Below are 20,664 nucleotides of genomic sequence, written 5' to 3'. Positions count from 1 at the left end.
ATAACCATTTCTTCTGTACAATCATGGGTTCGGTCAGGGTTTTAGGCGTTCATATAAAGGAAAACAGCTTTCATTGGCCGATTATCAAACTTGATTGGGAACCCAAAATACAGAAGAGGTTAGAAAAAGACAAAAATTAACGGACACAGCGTGAGCCTGAATTCTCTCCTCAACCGTCCGCACCACTTTCCCCTGGGTCAGAGATTGTATAAAACGTCTCACACTAAACAAACTACCACAGTAAAAATAAACCTAAATAAGAACATAAAATACAAATTATATATGTCTCCCACTTCAAAGAAACCCGTGGTACAGCGCCTCAGCCAGTGATCAAATGATAGAAAACGTACTTCCATCAAACTGACGAATATAATGGTGAAAACGCACTGGTCTTAAGCTTTAAAGACTGCACAAACTTTCAAACTGTGATGTCGGATTGCTTGCATTTCTTTTCAACGCCACGAATGGAAGCTGAAAACAGTTTATGCATTCCATTCCGCCGTTTCTGAAAATACAACATGCCAAAATCACTCTATGAGATAATGAAACAAGGCTTGAGAAAGGTATGTGATTAGGGTTTGTCACAAATCACCAGTTTTAAGATTAAACCGCTTAATGGCGCCTTACTAAAGCACAGCACGCGTCCCCAGCGTGCTAACATAAACTCTACATCTATGACAAATGACCTATTGAACATGTCGACATTTTCTAATTAAAAAATTGCCAAAACAACTTTATATTTTTCATTTTTATTTAAAAACTGTTTGCTCACACTACTAATGTGATATAACTTTTTACGGGCAATCGCTGAGGCAGCTATGTTATGGGTCCTTCCTCGGTCAGGGGACCTTGCTGTGACTGCGTCTCCACGTGAGTTTGGTCAGGAACTGGAAGAGTTCGAGAATCCTAAACTTGATTCTGCGGAAAAAGATTATTTTGTTGATGCCTTCAAATCTTGCATGAGGTAGACTTAAAAGCATTTGATTCCTAAATTACTCGCTTTATTTTTTTGTTTCAGAGCTGCTTTTCTGATAATCGGTAACGTTTGGCATCCATATCACACTGGCGTTTGCTTGAAAACATGCTCCGCGATTTCATTCTCAGTTACGTTTTTTAAATTCTTAGATTAGTTAACGTTTGCCTGCAATTCTCGTTTTTTTAAGGCAATACAACAACAAAATGGTAAAAGTGTTTTAGTGTTTTGTTCAAACGTGTAATGTGTAGTAATTCCTAAATGAATCCGAACAAAGTTTGCATTATTCATTGTTAACTACACTGTGACGAGGTATTTGTTACCAAAGAGTGAAATAGTCCTGACATATAGAAGCGGTAACATGTACATTGAACACTGTTCTTCATTACTAAGATTGGTATTGTTGACCTGCACTCTTTTAAACTACTTTATCCAGGCACAATATACGTCAGGCCAATTCGATTCTGCATTTCTTGCGTGTTTACGTTCACAAATCCGTCTTTTCTTCTAGTGAAAATTATATTTGATTTTCCGTGGTTCTTAGTAATGCTGAGGAAATGAAATTTGACAATAATGGTTTGTGCTGTATATTGTGCCATCCTTTAAGGATAGGTTTCTAACATTCCTGTTAATAAAGCCACAATAATCATAATCTTCACCTTTTAAAGGTCTTTACGATGTGGTTTAGATGAGTTTCTCATTCTACCGGTGTCTTCCTCACAGCACTGATTAAAACAGAACAATGTTCCGGAAGAAAGTGGACAATCGGATCCGTGTGCAGATCGAGAATGGGGTAGCGCAGCATCACCGCACGCTGTTCGTTGTGGTGGGAGATCATGGAAGAGATCAGGTAACTTCTTGGTATACAACGTGGTTGTCGGTTTGTTTTTAAAGACGCAGAAAAAAAACAATCCCTTGAATTTAAGCACTTAATGATCTTGTTTTAGTCTCAGTGTCTTGGCCACATAAAGCGACCTTATCCCTTGTGATCAGGACTGTTGATGGATGCAAGATGAGACCTTTCAAAGCTTTACAAGCCAACAGCAGAATTTTAACTCAGGAACAGAGGTTATATGACCACATGAATAAAAACCTGATAAAAATTCTAGCTGCTCAATTTGAATGGGCCAGCCACTGCCTGGGATTGATGAGCTTCTGCCAGTCAGGATGCCCTTTGCCTGTCCTGGCCTTGACCTGCCACATGCCTGTGATCTTGCACTGTTGTCAGTGGGGCTGCTCCGCTTGGTGCTTATTCAGCTGTGCAGCCTGCTCGTCTCAGCAGTCAGCAAGTGGTGCGTGGATCTCACGGCACAGGGCATGAGGGTCACAGCACTGAGAGGAGTGAATTGTAGTCGGGTGGGGGGGTCTAAAAAGGACATATTGGTTCCCTTTCTTTTTAAAGGAAAGCTGCTTTGCTTGAGAATTTTCCATTGAAATGTTTTTGCATGGGTTATGGACAGCACCAAGGCGCAGTGGTTAACATTGCTGCCTTGCAGTGCTTGGGCACTGGAATCAATTCCAGACCTGGGGTGCTATCTGCATGGATTTTGCATGTTCTCCCAGTGTTTGTGTGGGTTTCCTCCCACAGTCCAAAGCTTAATTGGGTGCTGAGAAAATGTTTGCTGGTTTCCTGGTGTGAGTGTGTGCCAACCTGCAGTGGACTGGCAGCCCATCAGGATGTATCCTGCCTTGTGCCCATTGCTTGCCGGGACAGGATGAAACGATTAGAAAAGGCATGGATGGATAGATTATGCAATAATGAATAGCCGAATGAGGGAAAACCTGCAGTCATTGGGCCACGTTTTACCAATGGTCAAACAAGCATGGTTAATCACTTAATGTTCATTTCTCTGTGCACTGAATGCTGTAAGCTTTGGGAAGTGTTGTTTGGAGCTTTGTTGCAGCAAATGTTAGATGGGAGGAGAATTTTACCCCATTTTGCTCCTCTTGATTGTTAACATCTTAGTGTTGAACTTTGCAAAAAAAAAAAGCTCCTGTTCAATACAGAAATCGCTATACATCGAAGCAGAAGGAAAAGAATGATGAAGCACAGGAGCAATGAAATGACGAGGATTTGTGGATGATGGTATCTGTCTAAAACAGCAGAACATTGGCTGCATCTTCACCCTTGTCTTGCTGTCTGCAGGTGGTCATTCTGCATCACATGTTGTCCAAGGCCACAGTGAAGGCCCGTCCCTCCGTCCTCTGGTGCTATAAGAAGGATCTGGGCTTCAGCAGGTACATGGTCTCAAAGAGGCATTCTTCCTAGAACTGTGGATTGCAAAGTCTCTGGAAAAAGTGAACAGCACTGGCAGTAGACACTCAACCCACTCCCAGTACGCGCAACAGTTGTGCTCTGAAGATATCGTAAATATGTCCACATACAGTAGACTCGGTGCTGTCAGCTGAAAGGTTAATGAATTATTGATTGAGCTGCATTCCCGACAGGGTGTTATCTTAAAGGTTATGTTACTAAAGAATCGTTATTTTTTTAACAAGTCAGAGGTTTCGAATTAAACATTGAACTGACAATCCTTGAAAATTTCTGCATTTCATTCTATTTATCTGTATTTTTCTATAATTTCTGAATTTCTTTAGAATAAATAAGTTGTGAACACCTATTGGCCTTAAACCATCAGACTTTACTTAACTCTGCAGATGTCATTTACATCAAACTCGACATGAATCTCCAAGAATAACTCAAATTTGTAGAAATGCTGGATTCAGAAACAACATTTCTGCTGCATAGATACTCACTGTGGACTGTGAGCTTTGTACAATAGTCATGTGATAAAATTAATCTTGGTAACATGGCTAGCTCAGTAAAAAACTAAAACCAATGATTGTTTAATCACACAATAACTTATTTACAATTTACGTTTAAAGTAGATTTTCTTTTAGATTGTTTTTGACTTGCTGTAAGAAATTGCATTAAAGGATTACGGTATTGTGGCTTCGAGGAAGCTCACAGAAGCTGTGAATTTTTCTTTTGCAAATGAATTTTCCTCTTGCTCAGTCACCGCAAGAAGAGGATGAGGCAGCTGCAGAAAAAGATCAAAACTGGCACCTTGAACCTGAAGCAAGACGATCCCTTCGAGCTCTTCGTCGCTGCAACCAACATCCGCTACTGCTACTACAACGAGACCCACAAGATCCTGGGAAACACCTATGGCATGTGCATCTTGCAGGTTGGTGAGATCCAGCCTCGCCACTATCCCGTCCGCCAGTGTTTTATGTTCCCCACACGGAGGATTACATATCATTCTCCTGACTCTTAATAGTGGTCAAAGTGTTTCCGGAAGATTTTGTCTTAATGGCAGCCTTTTAATTTGTGTCTCTGTGCCCATGTGCCATTTTTCACTCCTAAGCCTCTATGCAGATTTTATTTTTGTTTCGTAAAATATAGATAAAAATTTTTCTTCTCTTTATTTTCAACATGACAGTCAAACGAGTATGTTTTTTTTTCCACTTTCACTTGACTGTATTTTACTTTTGGTAAAACTTGTGGATTCAATGCTCTGGAAGCTTAGGTGAGTTTTTTCACCCTGACGTTCAAGGTATCTGTGGTATGAAAGGATATTGAAGTGTTTTAAGACAGGTTAGGTAACTTATTGCCAGTCCTTTTCTTTGACTTCTCTATGCACCTTCACAATTCAGATCTTGAAGTAACTCCTGAATGATCAGCTGCTGTTGACTCTTCTGGAATTTGTTTTCTTTTTAAAGGACTTTGAGGCCTTAACACCTAATCTCCTGGCCAGAACTATTGAGACAGTGGAAGGTGGTGGACTAATAGTCATTCTTCTCAGAACAATGAACTCCCTCAAACAGTTATACACCATGACAATGGTAAGAATTGGAATGGTAAAGATGTGTAGATATTATAGAAGACTTTGAAGCATGGTGAAAAAAGTAATTCAGTTATAGGACTGCAGGGGCTGTATTAAATACAGTTACCTCTCTATTTCCCTATTAGTTTAAAATCTTCTTCCAGGTGTTTGTGTTATCGCTTTCTGAAATTCATTTTTAGTAATTAACAATTATAAAAATATCTGAAGGCTGCAGAAGCAGTCGTCTAATTGCTCAGTGTAAAACAACCTTGTGAATCAAATAATATTAATCCTTCTAGCATTAAAATAAGTGGGTGGCACAGTGGTGTGGAACCTAGTGCTGCTGTTTAGCAGCTCTTCAGTTCTGGACTTGGGTGCCATCTATGTTGCGTTTGTATGTTCTCTGCTGTTTGGGTGGGCTCTCTCCAGGAGCTCAAGGTTCCTCTTGTTTTCCATGATGGCTAGAGTAATTGACGTCTCTGAATGTTGTGCTTCTGCTTGTGGGGGAGTGTGGGCTACTCCAGGGCGAAGTCTCACCTTGTGCCTTATGCTGAAGGAAGAAGTGGTTTTCCGCTAGAGTGTATTATGATAACTGTGTTCTTGATCCAAATGAAAGAAAAGCACAGAAAGGGGTGAATGCTAAGAACTGGGCTGGAGTACTTAGTGGATTATCACAGGGATCTGTGTTTAGATCACTGCTCGTTCTAATTTGTAATTTTAGATTCTTTGGTTGACGAGTTTGTCAAATTCGCAGATTATACTGAAATAAGTAGATGAGCAAACACGTGAAGAAGGAGGAAAGGAAATTCAAGCACATGTGACAGAATCCTACACTGGGCAAATGTGTGGCAGATAGACAAGTGCAGAGTGTTGAATGAAGGGTGTAAGAACAGAAACTGTAAACACTGAGCTTGAAGAAGCCACTTCTAAACATTATTTAGGTGTTTAAATTGAAATTATACATCTTCTAGACAGGGCGGGAGGGGCTCTAACAAATATTTAGATGAATTGTAAATTAAATTACAATTACCCTTAAATACTTAAAACACTCCATGTGCTGTTCTAAGATATTTGGAGAATGACAAAAGACTTTTCTGTTAGTAAAGTGTTCCCTCTCCAGACCTTGGGCATTATATGTTCTTTTTAACAATTGAGCTCTGGTATGTACTAAAACAAACAGCCCAGGGTATTTATTACTGATGAGGAAGTGAAATGCTCAATGTCAATATTTAAAGTGTCCCTCACTCTTTAATGTAACACTTAAGGTTAGATACTTTGTTTCTAGCTGCACGGACAATCCTTGAATTATTTCAGAAACGGAGAGCTCTCTTGAAGTTTCCTGTTAAACTGAATTTATCGTTGCAGAGATAAATAAGAGACAATTGATTTATGTATGTGACTTTTAAACTGATATATTTATGTAAAAGTTTGAACACAATTAGATTTCTGTAGTTCTTGGGAAAGAGCAATTCTTCTTGAGAAAGAACTTTCATCCCACCGACTGTGCCTATGTGCTGATCACACAGTCCCTGTTAAAGCTCATCTGTCTGTTGCTCAGGATGTCCATGCCCGCTACAGAACAGAAGCACACCAGGATGTCATTGGCAGGTTTAATGAAAGGTATGTTGATTTAATACAGTTAATTCATGAGTTTAATGATGAAAAAATGACAAAGGCTGCAAATGTTTGCTATTTGGGACATGCTTTTATGAAGCAGGAATAGTCTCGTGTCTTGTGTACAATATCTACAATTTGAACTGCTGTTCTCTGTTGTATACATTGTGGACTAGTTATTTCCCTACTATGGTTCTGAATACTTTAAAGGATATGAATTGTCATTAGACATCATAAATTAAACCATCAAAAAATTTCAAGGAGTTGAGGGTTTACGCAGCTGTTTAAAGCAGCAGCATCTGAAGAGCTGGGAGAAGCTGTTAAATTGGCCCAGTTAAGCCAGAATCAAGCTGGTTTAGCTCCTTACCAGACAAGATGGAATTAAACCTCACAGAACCACCGGCCCTCCAAGACCAGTAGTGACCTCTGGCAGTGCAACATCTAGCAAATCTTCCAACTGAAATGATTTTTTTGGGGTTTTCACTGGTTTAAAATTATACTAGGAGTTTTTATCTTTCAAAGTTGTCCTATTTCTTCTGTGTTATTTTAGCAAGTGCGAGTGTTGATCATAAACTAAAGGGAATTGAGAGCACGTTTTAATGTTCTTCAGAGCAGTATTTCTTCATTCCGTCATGATGCTCAGACAGACCTTTCTTGTTTTTATGAGTATGACATTCTGATAGCACATGTTTGGGTACTGTGTGTTGCATTCAGACCAATATGTCAGTTGCAAAATAAATGCTGTGGAAGTTTAGACATATTTCATTTTTCTATTTACCTGTATGAATATATTGTTTAATACTTTATTATATGAATTTATAGTTTCACCTTCTTCCTCGGTGAAACTATAAGTGTTTGTTGGGTCTTAAATGATTCCTGTCTCTTTTTTTTTGTTTATTTTTTAATTTATTTTTCTACCTAGGTTCATACTGTCTCTGACCTCCTGCAAGAACTGTGTTGTGATTGATGACCAGCTAAACGTCTTACCTGTTTCGAGCCACATTGCCAACATTAAGCCAGTACCTCCCAAGATTCAGGTAGGACAGTCAATAATGGATGGATGACCTTCAGTTTCATTAAATGGGTGCTATAGAAACCTGTATTATACCTGTATTATAACTTTCCAATGGGTTGCTGTTTTGTCATCAATTATTATACATTTGTATGTGCTTGCCATTATTTTTCATTTTCATGACATACAGTAATAAACTTTGTGAAACTTCCTGTCATAAACAGCATTTTAGTGTGCTCTTTAGGGTGTTTCCCAAAATGTTACCATTTATGCTTTGTAATTGATCAAACAATGCAGAATTAAATCTTGGTGAAGTGTGGCGTTCAGTTAAGTTAAATTGAACCATTGAACTAAGCCTGTTAAAGACCTTTAACTGAAATGTCTTAAGGTCTCAGATGTTGTCTTTGCTCTTTGTGTTTGTTTCTAAATAAGCCATCATAGACTGTATCTTTGGGCTTGGTGGGGTCTCTCCCCAGGAGGACAGCCTGTCGCCACAGGAGCAGGAGCTGAAGGAGCTGAAGGAGTCCCTCCAAGATACGCAGCCTGTGGGAGTGCTGGTGGACAGCTGCAAAACCCTGGACCAGGTCAGGAGTCTGGGGTGGAGTGGCTAAGAAACAGGCTCATATATACATGAGGCCAGGCTATCCATGTCCTCTAGAACCATGACAATGTTTAATTATGAGTGGCATTGAAATAATACAGTGGGCTTTTGCTTCACATCCTTAATGTGACTTCAGCAGGTCCAATACTTCTTGTACACGTCCCAGAATGAAGGTACACCTCGCCTGTCTGCAGCGTGCTTCTCAGTCGGAATAGATGTGGGCACGTGTGACTGTTCTGTGGCTGTGTCTCCAGGCCAGGGCAGTGCTGAAGTTCATTGAAGCCATTTCGGAGAAGACCCTGCGGAGCACTGTCGCTCTGACTGCGGCCAGGGGTCGAGGCAAGTCTGCAGCGCTGGGTCTGGCTGTCGCTGGAGCTGTGGCTTTCGGGTAAAGTTTCCCATCTTCCCTCTGCCAGACTTTGGTTAGGGTAGAACCAAAGGAGATGACGCTTCCTGAAGGAGTACGCCAGCGTTGGATTTGTGAAGACATGCTTTTGACTTATTTCCCCCTCCCTTCCACCAGGTACTCCAACATCTTTGTGACATCACCCAGCCCAGACAACCTGCACACCCTCTTCGAGTTCATTTTCAAGGGCTTTGATGCACTTCAGTACCAAGTAATCCTTGTTGTTTCTTTTGTCGAATACCAGTATGCTCCCTAAATGGGAATCTCAGTTTCACTTTATGTAGGTACAGTGTAAGGAGCTGCCTTCAAATGTTTTGTGATTTTGTTTCTCAGGAGCACCTGGACTATGAAATCATCCAGTCTTTGAATCCAGAGTTTAACAAAGCTGTTGTCAGAGTTAATATTTTTAAAGAGCATCGGCAGACAATTCAGGTAAGAGGTCTTGCTACATCTAGCAGATTTAGAAATGTTAGGACAGAGGTTCACTATTATTAGATGTCTGATGATATTGTGGTCAAGTACACTTTTGTTTTTATTTTGTTGTAAAAGCACGCTCGGTGGCCGTGTTCTAGCCTGACCTCTGAACTCTGTGTGCACCCCGCAGTATATCCACCCTGGTGACGCGGTGAAGCTGGGCCAGGCCGAGCTCCTGGTGATTGACGAGGCCGCTGCCATTCCCCTGCCCCTGGTGAAGAGGCTGCTGGGGCCCTACCTTGTCTTCATGGCCTCCACTATCAACGGGTCCGTACCTGGGGCCTAGGGAACAATCACTGGCTCCTTCCAGCCCTCTTTAAGTACCTGCTTTAGTGTGTTGTAAACCGAAAGACTCGAGAAGATGACAAATATTGGAGAGTTCAGAATCAGGCTGAGTCAGCTGCCTGGTTAAGGTCTAATGTTTAATTTAGAGGTATATTAGTCAGATTCACTCAGTCATAAATTGAGAACATTTGGCATTCGCACACAAAAGTATTACGCAGATCTAAATAAGGTTAATAGAATTTCAGCTGTTATGTAACAAAGTTGAGAAATTACAACTGATTAGCTTGTTTCATCTTTTTTGATTAGGGAGGAGTTTGTAAACCTTCCTCGGGATAAGAATAGGGTTGTTTGTTGTCTTGTCCTGATTGATTCCATGTCTCTCTCTTGGTGTGCTGTTGAATACACAGTATGTGTCGCTGAGGAGCTTGTTCCTCTCCCCCTGTGGTGCAGGTATGAAGGCACAGGTCGCTCGCTGTCCCTCAAGCTCATCCAGCAGCTCAGGCAGCAGAGCGCGCAGAGCCAGCAGAGCTGCTTGACTGCGGAGAACAAGAACAGCACCACCGCCCGCCTGGCCTCAGGTGACTGCGGACGAAAGCCCCAGCCCTCCTCTAACCTTCTGTGAAAAGTCATTTCTGTGATAACAGCCCAAATGCCTTACATGATAACACATTTTTAAACCATATTTTTGTCAGAATATTGTGGAGAAAATGTGGGTCTGGAAAGTCGTTCCGGCGTTTATTCCTACATCTGTTCTTGCATCTTTAAAAAAAACAGTAGAGGGGTAATCACCTCTTTCATGTCCTGTACCTAGATGGTCAAGGGAACCTGAAATCTCTGTGCTGTTGTTGAAGATTTAAAGTAGTGAGTGCTGGGCTGGCTCTCAGTCCTAACCCTGCAGGTCCTCCAGTGTCATGTAGCTATCGGACCGACTCTCTGTATCGACAGCCCGCTCTCTTCATGAGGTGTCTCTGCAAGAGTCCATCCGCTACGCCCCGGGAGACGCTGTAGAGAAGTGGCTCAATGACCTGCTGTGTCTGGACTGTCTTAGCATCCCTCGGGTTATCTCAGGCTGCCCGCTGCCACAGACCTGCGAGCTGTATCCTTCACTGTTCACGTTTCTGGTACAACGGGTCCAAAACTAAATGTGAAATGTGTTGCTTTTTTTTCCCTTTGTGTTGTTCTCCAGCAATTCCATGTTATTTAAAAATTTGATGTTCATTTTCCAGTTAATGTGGAAAATATTTTTTGAAAAACAAGAAAACCACAGCATAGGTGCTGAGGTCAATTACTACAAAATGAGACCAGAAAGGACATCGATTATTTTAATTTAGATTTGTTTAGCCACTGCAATCAATTGATGGTTCACTTTTTAACAGTGCCTTATGAAAGCTGTAATTTGTGTGTCATTGGATTTCCAAGCTCTTGTTGTGCCCTTAATTCCCCTTGTGCAGATATTATGTGAACAGGGACACGCTGTTCTGTTACCACAAGGCCTCGGAGGCTTTCTTGCAGCGGCTGATGGCTCTGTACGTGGCTTCGCATTACAAGGTGTGTAGTAGTAGTGTGGAAGGGGCCTGGCTTGTGTGTCCTTGTGTTGAGTGTGAGCTGGTGTTCAATAAGTTGGTGGGGTAACTTATTTTATCTCAGCAGATGCTTAAGGGTTGCAGAATGTGCGTTAAATTGCAAAATATGTAATTTGAAGATCTTGTGCTCGAGTAATGTGAGAAGTTGAAGTTGTGCACTGTGGGTGTTCTGGATGACCTCAAGACTGTGGAATTCTTTTATTGTGCATAGTGCAGTGATTAAACCTTTTAAAACATGCCAGTTCATGATGTTGTTAAACATGCAGATTGATTTGTACATTCAGTAAAACGACACTAGCTTCTTAAGTTTGAATGTTTTTTGTACTAAAGGTGCTTTATATACATTGTATTTTAAAAGTGTTAATAGCACACTGCAATAAGGTATGGTTTACAGGAGTTGATGATACAGGGTTATAAATAAACAAATTTATAAATACACAACAAAGCATCAGAAATTTGGTGGTAACAAAGTCACTAAGCCACAGAACATCATAATGAGATGAGATGATGTGGATTTATTACGTCATGATTATGAGATATTATGATAATGGAATGTACATTTCCCGAATCTTCTCTCTGTTCTAGAACTCTCCCAATGACCTCCAGATGCTCTCCGATGCCCCTGCACATCACCTCTTCTGTCTGCTCCCTCCTGTCCCACCTACCCAGAATTCTCTGCCTGAAGTTCTAGCTGTAATACAGGTAGGAAAAGCCAGGAATCCAAGCCTTGTTTGTAGGAGGGTAACTGACCATGACGCTGTACCTGCTTAGGATTTTTAACTGTCAGGGTCCTGGTTTATGTCTCATGCTGCAGTTTGATGCTTAAGAAAACTGAGCATTTCTGAGTTACTTTAAGTATGACCACATTACATAGACAATACAGGATCCAATAGGGTGATGAGGGGATGATGTATTCGATATGACATGACATTGAAGCACTATTTTTACATTTGTGGACAGCAGTTAAATGCAATTCTGTAATATTGCTTCTCTTGTTTAGTTCATAATTCATCCTTATAGTAAACCTTTTATGTTTAACTTGGATTTCACTCTCTATATATTATCAAATTCTAAGGGTAGTAAAATCTATGGTCTGCAAGAATTTGTTTTTTCTGTACCCAATGCAAAGCATCCTGTGTTTCTTTGTAATTAATGGTACTGCCAAAGCAGTATAGTAGTGTTCTCTTTGAGCTGGAGTGAAGTGTTGATATCCTTCTTTAACTGTTGGTTAGGTGTGCTTGGAGGGGGAGATTTCCCGTCAGTCCATCCTGAACAGCCTGTCTCGTGGGAAGAAAGCCTCTGGAGACCTCATCCCCTGGACAGTCTCTGAGCAGGTACGCTCTCCACTGACACCATGTTGATAAGATTGTCAAAACTCCCTCCTTTCATTCACTTCATCCACAGAAGGCAAGGAATGCACTTCATAGTCATAAAATGTCATTTTTGTTCCTCATGTATATGTGATATGACACTTGCCATTGTTTTTCATTTGAAGTGCATGCAGTTTTCATTTAAAAATGAAATGAGGCCAGTGATTGTAATTGTAATTGTAAATGTAATTGGTGCATACTTTTCCAGATTTTTAATATTGTGGTAGAATACAAACCTAAAAAAGAAGAGATATTGCTAATCTGGAATCAGTCCAGAGAAAATCAACCACATGAATTCCATGACTTAAGGGAATGTCATACGGTGTCAAACGGAAGGAACTAAACATTTTTAATTATGACCAGAGAAGATTGCAGGAACTTGATCCAAGAATTCAAAAATTCTCAAAAGGCGTCGATAAAGTAAAACCAGCAGACTTCTTCAGAATAAAAACACTGAAATATGAGCTAGAAGACACACGTGGAAACTACAAGAAACTTCCTTTAATATTGAGAACAGGAAGCACTTCGTTACCCGAAGGGTTGTGTACGTAACAAACGCACACAAACGCACAACTTCTCAACCATGTTGCTGAAGCTGGTTCCTTGGCTTCTTTCACAAAACAGCTGGATGTGGTCCATTAGCTATTACCTGCCAGTGAGGTGGGCCGACCAGCCTCCTCTCGTCTCTAACAGGTGTTCTCGTGGCGCACCACTTTGCTGCTCAAGAATGTGTCTGAATCTGTGTGCTGTCTTCTCAGTTTCAAGACCCCGAGTTCGGCAGCCTGTCTGGAGGGAGAGTCATACGTATAGCAGTTCACCCAGATTACCAGGGGGTAAGTCTTCCCACTCCCATTCTGTTCCTCTGCGAAGAACGTAAATGAGCACTGCTGGAGCAGCCGAATAAGACCGAAGAACTCGGGCTGATTCTTTCAGTTGTTACAATTGCATCTGCAGTGTACACAGACTTGATTTCCGTTGTGAGAATGCACTGGATAGGGTCGTGTCAGAAGCCAGTGTAATTATGCGGGCTCACAGCCCGTTTGCAGGTGCTAAGTTCCCTGTCGTGACGATAGCCGTGGAAGGTCCTGCTCAACGCAGAAGGACAGTTGCATTTACAAATAATGGCCTATGGATAGTTTATTTGAGCAAATCTGAAATGTACAGTATCTTCAGCAAAACGGAAACATGTAGTGAATCCTTTGGGCAGTAATGATGTTGAAGCAAAGTGCTTCACTCCTAAGACGGTTGGCACAGGTTGATGGGGTCGGAGCCTCTGACACCCTCTAAATGCCCTCTGTCCCTGTGTTGCAGATGGGCTATGGCACTCGGGCTTTGCAGCTGTTGCAGCTGTACTACGAGGGTCAGTTCCCAGGTCTGGAGGAAACTGTTGAGAACACAGCCAGCGAGATCACCCCTGTCAGCAGTGAGGTAAGAACCACTGTGAGCAGTTCAGCAGAGCATCATGCCGCCTGGTTCTTGAGGGATTTTAAGAGCTTTGTGTCAGTTTTAACTGATACTTCGATCAGAAAGGGGAAATTCAAAAGTGCGAGACAGTGGAAAATTTTAAAGACGGTGTGATGGACGGCCGCAGTTGAACTTTGATCGAAGCGTGGTAATAAAAGACTGACCTTAAGAACTGAGCAGTACTATAAGACGTGCAGCGAGGAAGATATCTCTCCGGGCACAGGAATATGGAAAGCTTTACCTGCCTGTCACCCTCCCGAGCCCGACTTTTGGTGGTCTTTTGTTGCCCTTGTTGTTGGGCCACTCTGGTCAAAGCCAGGCCTAAAGGGTTGTGTCTGTGGGCAGGCTGTCAGTCTTCTGGAAGAAGTGGTGGCACCCAGGAAGAACCTCCCTCCTCTCCTGCTGAAGCTGAGTGAGCGGCCTGCAGAGAAACTGGACTACCTGGGTGTCTCCTATGGCCTCACCCCTCCCCTTCTCAAGTGAGTGTCTGCGGGTCTCAAGGCGTCGGTCTCCTGAGGCCCAACAAGGGCCGGCCTGTGTGCTCTCCGGCAGTGAATGAAACTCTCTTAAATCTTCAGGTTTATTTTTGCAGATTCTAATTCTTATGTTTAATGCTGTACCAAAGAGGATGTTTTGCAGTGTGCTTTTATTTTGTGCCCACTAGGCAAAATAAATTATTGTTTGTTTAGATTATATAATATTCCAGGTATACTGGTCACAAGTAAGCGATTCCTATTTGTAAACCAAATTTGTTTTTCAGATTCTGGAAGCGAGCTGGATTTGTTCCAGTTTATCTAAGGCAAACTCCGGTAATTTTTTTTAGAACGTCTTTCAACAGTCGTATACAAATGTGCTGTGCTCTGTGTTCACTGTGTGTCTCTTTCCCAGGATCCCTGAAGCTTCTGCAAACCTTTGTTAATTTCACAGACTCTTTTCTAATTAGAAAACTGTAGAAAATTCCAATTCTGTTTTCCATTCTTTACGTTTCTAAATTACAGTACAAAAAAGGCTTTGGGGGGGTAGAGCCCTTGATGTGTTGATGCTGTAAAACCTAAGCTCTCAGTCCTTTATCTGGCTTGTGTACTGGTGTGCCCCCAGAACGACCTGACAGGCGAGCACTCCTGTGTCATGCTGAAGGACCTGAGCACTGAAGAGGCCTCACAGCAGGGCCAGTGGCTCTCGGCCTTCTGGGAGGGTGAGTCTCCTTATATATTCCATGTTTATGTAGTTTTTTTCATAAGCATCTTTTAAAAGAAGATTCTCTTCTTTATGCCTTAATACTGAAAACTATACAAGGTCCCGGGTACTTAGAAGAACAAAACTGGGTTTGAATAATAATTGAGAGAAAAGATAATGTTTTTATCCCGGTTGTTTAGAACTTTTTCTCCGGGTGTGGTTGGGTGTGTGCTGGACTGAAACTCAAGGAGATTCTCTGTTCCTCTGACCTACCCAGATTTCCGCCGCCGGTTCCTGGCGCTGCTCTCCTACCAGTTCAGCGGCTTCCCCCCCACCCTGGCGCTCAACGTGCTGCAGAACAAGAACGCGAAGCAGGACCCCCAGCCTGGTGAGCCCTCTTCAGCTCTCATCTTTCCAGCAGAGGGCACTCCCACTTCTAACTAAGAACGGACCAGCTATGACATAAGACTGATAATCTTGGATTTGTAAAAAGAGTTTAACGCTGGTGCTTTTAACACTACTTGGGACGTTCTACTGCATTATATGTGCCTTTTGATCTTTAGTAATGTATAGTGCATCAGCTTAATAGTTTCAGAATTAATTTTCAATTTTCTGTCCTTTGACTGAGGAGTCCTTTCACCTACACTGGTGAAGGGGCACCTTAGAAATGTTGCAACCTATGATGTGAAGCACTTCAATAAAAGGAGATGGATTTATGTATTTGCAAAGGATGATGGATGGTCCATCTGTGCTGTATCTAATCCCGGTTTTTCTCTTCCGTCTCTCTCTCAGTGCTGACTCGTGCCGAGCTGGCCGCACACTTCAGCCCCTATGACCTGAAGCGTTTGGAGATGTACTCCAGGAACATGGTGGACTACCACCTCATCATGGACTTGATCCCAACTATTTCCAGGATGTTCTTCCTCAAGCAGCTTGGCGACATCTCGCTGTCAGCGGCGCAGTCTGTACGTAAACCTGCCCAGGAGTAATGAATCTTTCCCACCAGCAGATTCCACACTGTCCTCTATTGCGTAGGAACGCATACACACAGCACTTGTTCATTGATTGATCGTGCAACATGTTTCTTACCTTATCATCTCATGTTCAGTCCTCATTGGTCTCCGTTTCCTCTGAAGGCCGCTTTTAGCGTTTCCTAGTCCTTCTGATTCACTCATGTGTTAGCGGTAACGTCTCGTGACGATGGTGCTTGAGCTGCACTCTTAATGGCTTTTCTGGTTTTCTGGAAGCCAGGCACTCCTGCTGGGCATCGGGCTGCAGCACAAGACTGTTGACCAGCTGGAAAAGGAGATTGAGCTTCCCAGCAGCCAGCTGATGGGCCTGTTCAACCGTCTCATCCGCAAAATGGTGCAGGTGAGTGCCCTACCCTCTCCTCACTCGCCATTCACCAGTCCTGGCAGGCTAAAGCTCCTGGTTTCAGATTCATCCAGTTTAGAAGGACACTTGATATTTGTCTTGCAGGAATCTCCCAATCATGGACTGAATAGCTAAGATGTGATTTTTTTTCTGTTTTCTCTTGTCTGTTTTTCTCTGTTGAGATGATAAACGGAGAGCTTTGTGCATCGCCAGCCGGCTGGCTGGGTGTTGCGTGGGTGTGCACGGTTGCATGATTGAGCACCTTTGCTGAAAGACTTGTTTTTATTTCCGTTATTCAGAGCTTGTATTCTCTCTCCTTGCCCTCTCCCCATTACAGTTTTTCACCAGAATTGAGGAAAAGGCGGTGGAAGAGCAGATGGTGGCCTCAAAGGACATCACAATGGAACCCACAGTGAAAACCCTCAGTGAAGATCTGGTGTGGATCACACTTTCATTGGATTGATGTCACCCCCCCCCCCCCCCCCCCCCCCCCCCCCAATATGTATCGGGACTTAAAGAAATCGTAACTGCATTGTACATTTGCACAAATTATCCATCCACCCATTTTCTAACTACTTCCAATTCATAGTCAAGGGGGAGCCAGAGCCTACCCCAGCATGCAACGGGTGGCAGGCAGGGTACGCTCTGGATGGGACGCCGGTCTGTCACAGGGTAGACAGCCGCAAATGCTCATACCAGAGCCAGTTTTCTCAGGCGTCAGTTAACCCTACCATTGTTTTTGGACTGTGGAAGGAAACTGGAGTGCCCGGAGGAAACCCATGGCAACCAAACTCCATGGGAATACAAACTCCATGCGGATAGCATCCCAGGTTCCGAATTGTACCCAGGGTCCTAGTACTGTGAGGCAGCAGTGCTAACCATTACACCAGCATACCACCCATCACAAAACATATCTTTAATTCACCACAAGTTCTACATAAAGAAAAAGAGCATTTATATATCCAATTCTCTGAATTCTTGGTTTTCAGTTCAGTGCTATGTGTGTGATGAAATCCCGTAAATCTGGCCCAGGGTAGCTCATCTGAAAGCTGCGTTTAAACAGTGCAAATACAAATCAGTTCTGTCCCCTGTGGTATTTTATCAGCATTCAAATAAAAAAAAACAGAATTGCACATTGGAGAGGATTTTATCACAACCAATTTAATTTCTAACTTTAAAACATAAGAATTAGTTGGTTTTCAGTTGCTGGCAAATGACCATATTGAGTTATAGAGTTTGTCTGTGCTGAAGTCAGTAGCTAGGCTGCTGATCCTGTCGTTATCCCTGCCTTCCCTTCTGCCAACAGGAGGAAGCGGCAAAGGAATTCCAGGAGAAACACAAGAAAGAGATGGAGCGGATCAAGGAAATGGACCTCACTCAGTAAGTCTGAAATATTCCATATCTTTCATCTCGCAGTGGGATTGAATAATACCGAAGTGTGATGGGAGCCTCGTGTCTTCCTTTCACTAGGAGAGTCTGCAGCCTGTGGGAGAAGGTGTACTGTCTGAAGTATCAGCTTATTTAATCATTGATTTGAATATTTTAATGTACACATTAAAGATCTGGCTTTCTCAGACCAGTTTATTTCCCAGAATTAGTAGTTCACGAATGTACCCTGACATTATTTATCATGCAACACACACCTTCACCAGCTGCACGGTTTTCTTAGTATGAGACAAACATGGCTGTCATCCCTCTTACAAAACAACTTCTTCATTAACCTGTGTAGTACATTAATAAGGACTCGGTCAGCTATTCTGGATGCAGGGATAATAGTTGTCTAGAGATATCTAATCTGTCTCGTTTCCAAACTTTCAGAATAATTAGAAGAGGAAAGCAACATTGATGCTATTTCTAAGCTTTGAAAAATAGTGCGAGTCGAAACAGCAGCCCTTTTTGTCATGTAGAGACAGTGATTTCAGTTAGTGAAGATGATGTTGATGGAAACACAGTCGACTGTGCAAATTCTGGCCCTAATTGGTTTGACTCCTTTGACTGTAGACATAGGTGCATTATATAATATGTATTAATACGAGAAGCTATTATTGCTGGGGAGCTTGACCATTACAGTGTATTTGACCTAGTCCTGGGACACCAGTGACAAAGAAGGTGGGATTTTAATTCTTTGTGCTCTATTACCTTTTGTGAATAAGGAGCTTTTATAATTGTTTTGCAGGAACAGTTTTTTTGTGTGTGTGTTTGTGTGCAATCCATCGTAGGAGAATTTACTTGTAGAGCTGTAGTTTTGCCTCGGCTATAAACAGGCAATGTTTGTCAATTACTCCAGTCTTTTACTCAAGATGACACCACACATAATGTATCTAGGATGAAGTTGTTTAACCTCTTAGTTTGGTACAGCAGCTACGTCATTTACAAGTGAAGGCATTAAGTGTTAAGTGGCTTGTGAATGTGAGCTTGTGTGTGTGTGTGTTGTGGTTGCCATGATATGAAAGTAAACGGTAAACTTCCGTCCTGCAGGTACATGATCAGGGGGGACGACGAGGAGTGGAATGAGGTGTTGAAAAAAGCTGGCCAGAGCGCAGCTGTCATTAGCATCAAGAGGTGAGGCGCAGATCGGGAGTTTTTTTACATCGCCAGCTTCCTTGTGTGCTTCCGTTTCAGTACAGAGCACAAATAACAGTTCTTTATACTTCAGGAAGATAGACTTGAACAATTTTGTCTCAGATATTTTGCATCAGGATAAAGTAAGATGCATTTTCTACTTCTAGTGAAGAGTTCAGATGTTGGATCTTTTAAAGAATTGAGAGCACATGAAATCGGTGATATAAATAGGTGATATAAATATAAATATTTTCGATATTTTATTTTTAATCACACCAAAAAATGCCTTTTAAAGTTTTTCATCTTTGACGCCTGTTATTACACTTATGCTCTAACCAGGAGGGCTGTGGATTTTTTTGGTTATGTGATTAATTTTCCTTTATATTTCTAAATGGTGTTAAACCTAGACTCACAGTCTCTGGTCATTTAATGAAATCAGGAGATTGACCCATCTCCTCAATCTTTTGAGTAAGCTGCTACATAAGTATGAAGTTTTAATTCAATCGTTTCCTATTCCTGCATATTTGTTTTGGTCTTCATCCTCCATGTGTACAACCAGTTCTTAGTCTTTGTTTTGTTCAAGCAGCTTGTAAATAGTTATGATCTCAGACGTATTCATTCAGCGGCTGGTCTACAAGGGGAATGGAGTGGAAACCCATGAGATTAAAAGTCCTGCAGTGTGTTGTGAGTCTGCAGTGCTTCTGCTCATGCAGTTATAATAATTGCTTACACTTTTTCTGGACACTCCACTCAAAGCGCTTTACAGGTAATGGGGATCCCCTCCACCACCACCAGTGTGCAGCCCCCACCTGGATGATGCGACGGCAGCCATAGTGCGCCAGAACGCTCCACACACCAGCTGTTATCTGATGTTATCCCTCTTCTCTGTGTTGCTCGTGACGCTGACGACAGCGTGCCGACTCTCTCACACACACACACACTCTCCTTCTCTCCACTGCAGCGACAAGAAGAGGAAGCTGGAAGGGCCGGAGAAAGGGCAGCCCTGGCAGGGCAAGAAGCTGAAGAAAAAGAACAAGGAGCACAAGGGAAGATTCGGCAAATGAGCCTCCGTGAAAGAGGAAGGGTGTCTGCTGCCGCCTGGACGTGGAGGAGAGCGGGCCTGTGGCACGAGAGCCGCGTGCCGCTGCGTGGAGCCTGACCGCACAGCTGCTGGGAGAGCCGCTGCATCTGGTGGAGAAAGAGACTTGATTAGAATGTGATCTAGAAACAAGACTGCAGCTGCAGCAGGCGCTCGTCTCCAATTTTCATTGTTCAATTGTTTTTTATGAACTTCATCCTCTAGTCATGCTATGTGAAGACAAAAACTAGTTTTGTCATTTCTGAAGCATTCTGTGTACATAAAAAATACAAAACTTGCCACTTCCTTTGTTGTTTTTGTTGTCTAAGTATCTCTTAGATTTTTCTGATTGACCAGGCGTGGCTGGTTAAGCTGTTTTTCCTGAGACAAAACCTTCTGGTACACAGTCTTTCACCTTCATGAGAGATCTGAAATAACATTATGGCATGTTTTAAAATTTCTGAGCTGAAATCTAATTTTTATTGCCAGTCACTGCCCTGCAGGTTTTTCAAGGTACCAAGTTTTAGGGTAGTATGGTTTTAGGGATTTTACGTATTTAGTTTTCTTTGTATTTGGTAAAATAACACTCATTTGCATTCCATTTACTTTCAAAAGAAAAAAATATTTCAGTGCTGATAAGGCATACGTTTGTTCAGTTAGATCTTGATGATCAGGTTTAGTTATATGTAGTCTCTGATAATCCCAATTAAAAAATGTCATGCTTGTAAGAACATTATATTAACTTTATTAGTATTCTGTTTATGCAAGATCACAGATTGGAAAAGGCTCATAAAAGCTGTCTTTTGTCATTATAAAACTCTAAAGTCAAATGAGCTTGACAGTGGCTCCACAGCTAAAAAAAGTG

The 20,664-nt window shown here is 42.1% G+C and overlaps 1 protein-coding gene across 1 annotated transcript; it reads left to right on the top strand.

Annotated features, from left to right (window-relative positions):
- The first annotated feature begins 829 nt into the window (after nucleotides 1-829).
- On the top strand, nucleotides 830-20,105 carry nat10 (N-acetyltransferase 10). Its single transcript, XM_069181638.1, has 29 exons — nucleotides 830-964; nucleotides 1,697-1,823; nucleotides 3,120-3,211; nucleotides 3,990-4,161; nucleotides 4,697-4,819; nucleotides 6,359-6,420; nucleotides 7,337-7,451; nucleotides 7,903-8,010; nucleotides 8,282-8,415; nucleotides 8,551-8,644; nucleotides 8,767-8,865; nucleotides 9,038-9,174; nucleotides 9,643-9,770; nucleotides 10,138-10,288; nucleotides 10,644-10,740; nucleotides 11,361-11,477; nucleotides 12,008-12,109; nucleotides 12,904-12,978; nucleotides 13,457-13,573; nucleotides 13,955-14,088; nucleotides 14,370-14,418; nucleotides 14,708-14,804; nucleotides 15,063-15,173; nucleotides 15,578-15,750; nucleotides 16,037-16,156; nucleotides 16,497-16,595; nucleotides 17,466-17,539; nucleotides 18,638-18,721; nucleotides 19,683-20,105. The coding sequence occupies exons 2-29, from the start codon at nucleotides 1,716-1,718 to the stop codon at nucleotides 19,783-19,785; spliced, it is 3,075 nt and encodes a 1,024-aa protein (XP_069037739.1). The 5' UTR covers nucleotides 830-964; nucleotides 1,697-1,715; the 3' UTR covers nucleotides 19,786-20,105.
- Nucleotides 20,106-20,664: the final 559 nt, after the last annotated feature.

The sequence above is a fragment of the Lepisosteus oculatus genome, chromosome 21, assembly GCF_040954835.1.
Source record: "Lepisosteus oculatus isolate fLepOcu1 chromosome 21, fLepOcu1.hap2, whole genome shotgun sequence".
NCBI lineage: Eukaryota > Metazoa > Chordata > Actinopteri > Semionotiformes > Lepisosteidae > Lepisosteus > Lepisosteus oculatus.
The sequence above is the reverse complement of the archived record's forward strand: the minus strand, read 5'-3'. Positions and strand labels throughout refer to the sequence as shown.

What these genes read in the sequence shown, in the direction of transcription:
- nat10 (XM_069181638.1), top strand. Translation starts at nt 1,716, where the DNA reads ATGTTCCGGAAGAAAGTGGACAATCGGATCCGTGTGCAGATCGAGAAT. An exon ending in AGCATCGGCAGACAATTCAG is followed by an intron (nt 8,866 to 9,037) that starts GTAAGAGGTCTT and finishes TGCACCCCGCAG; the next exon opens with TATATCCACCCTGGTGACGC. An exon ending in CTCACCCCTCCCCTTCTCAA is followed by an intron (nt 14,089 to 14,369) that starts GTGAGTGTCTGC and finishes TTTGTTTTTCAG; the next exon opens with ATTCTGGAAGCGAGCTGGAT.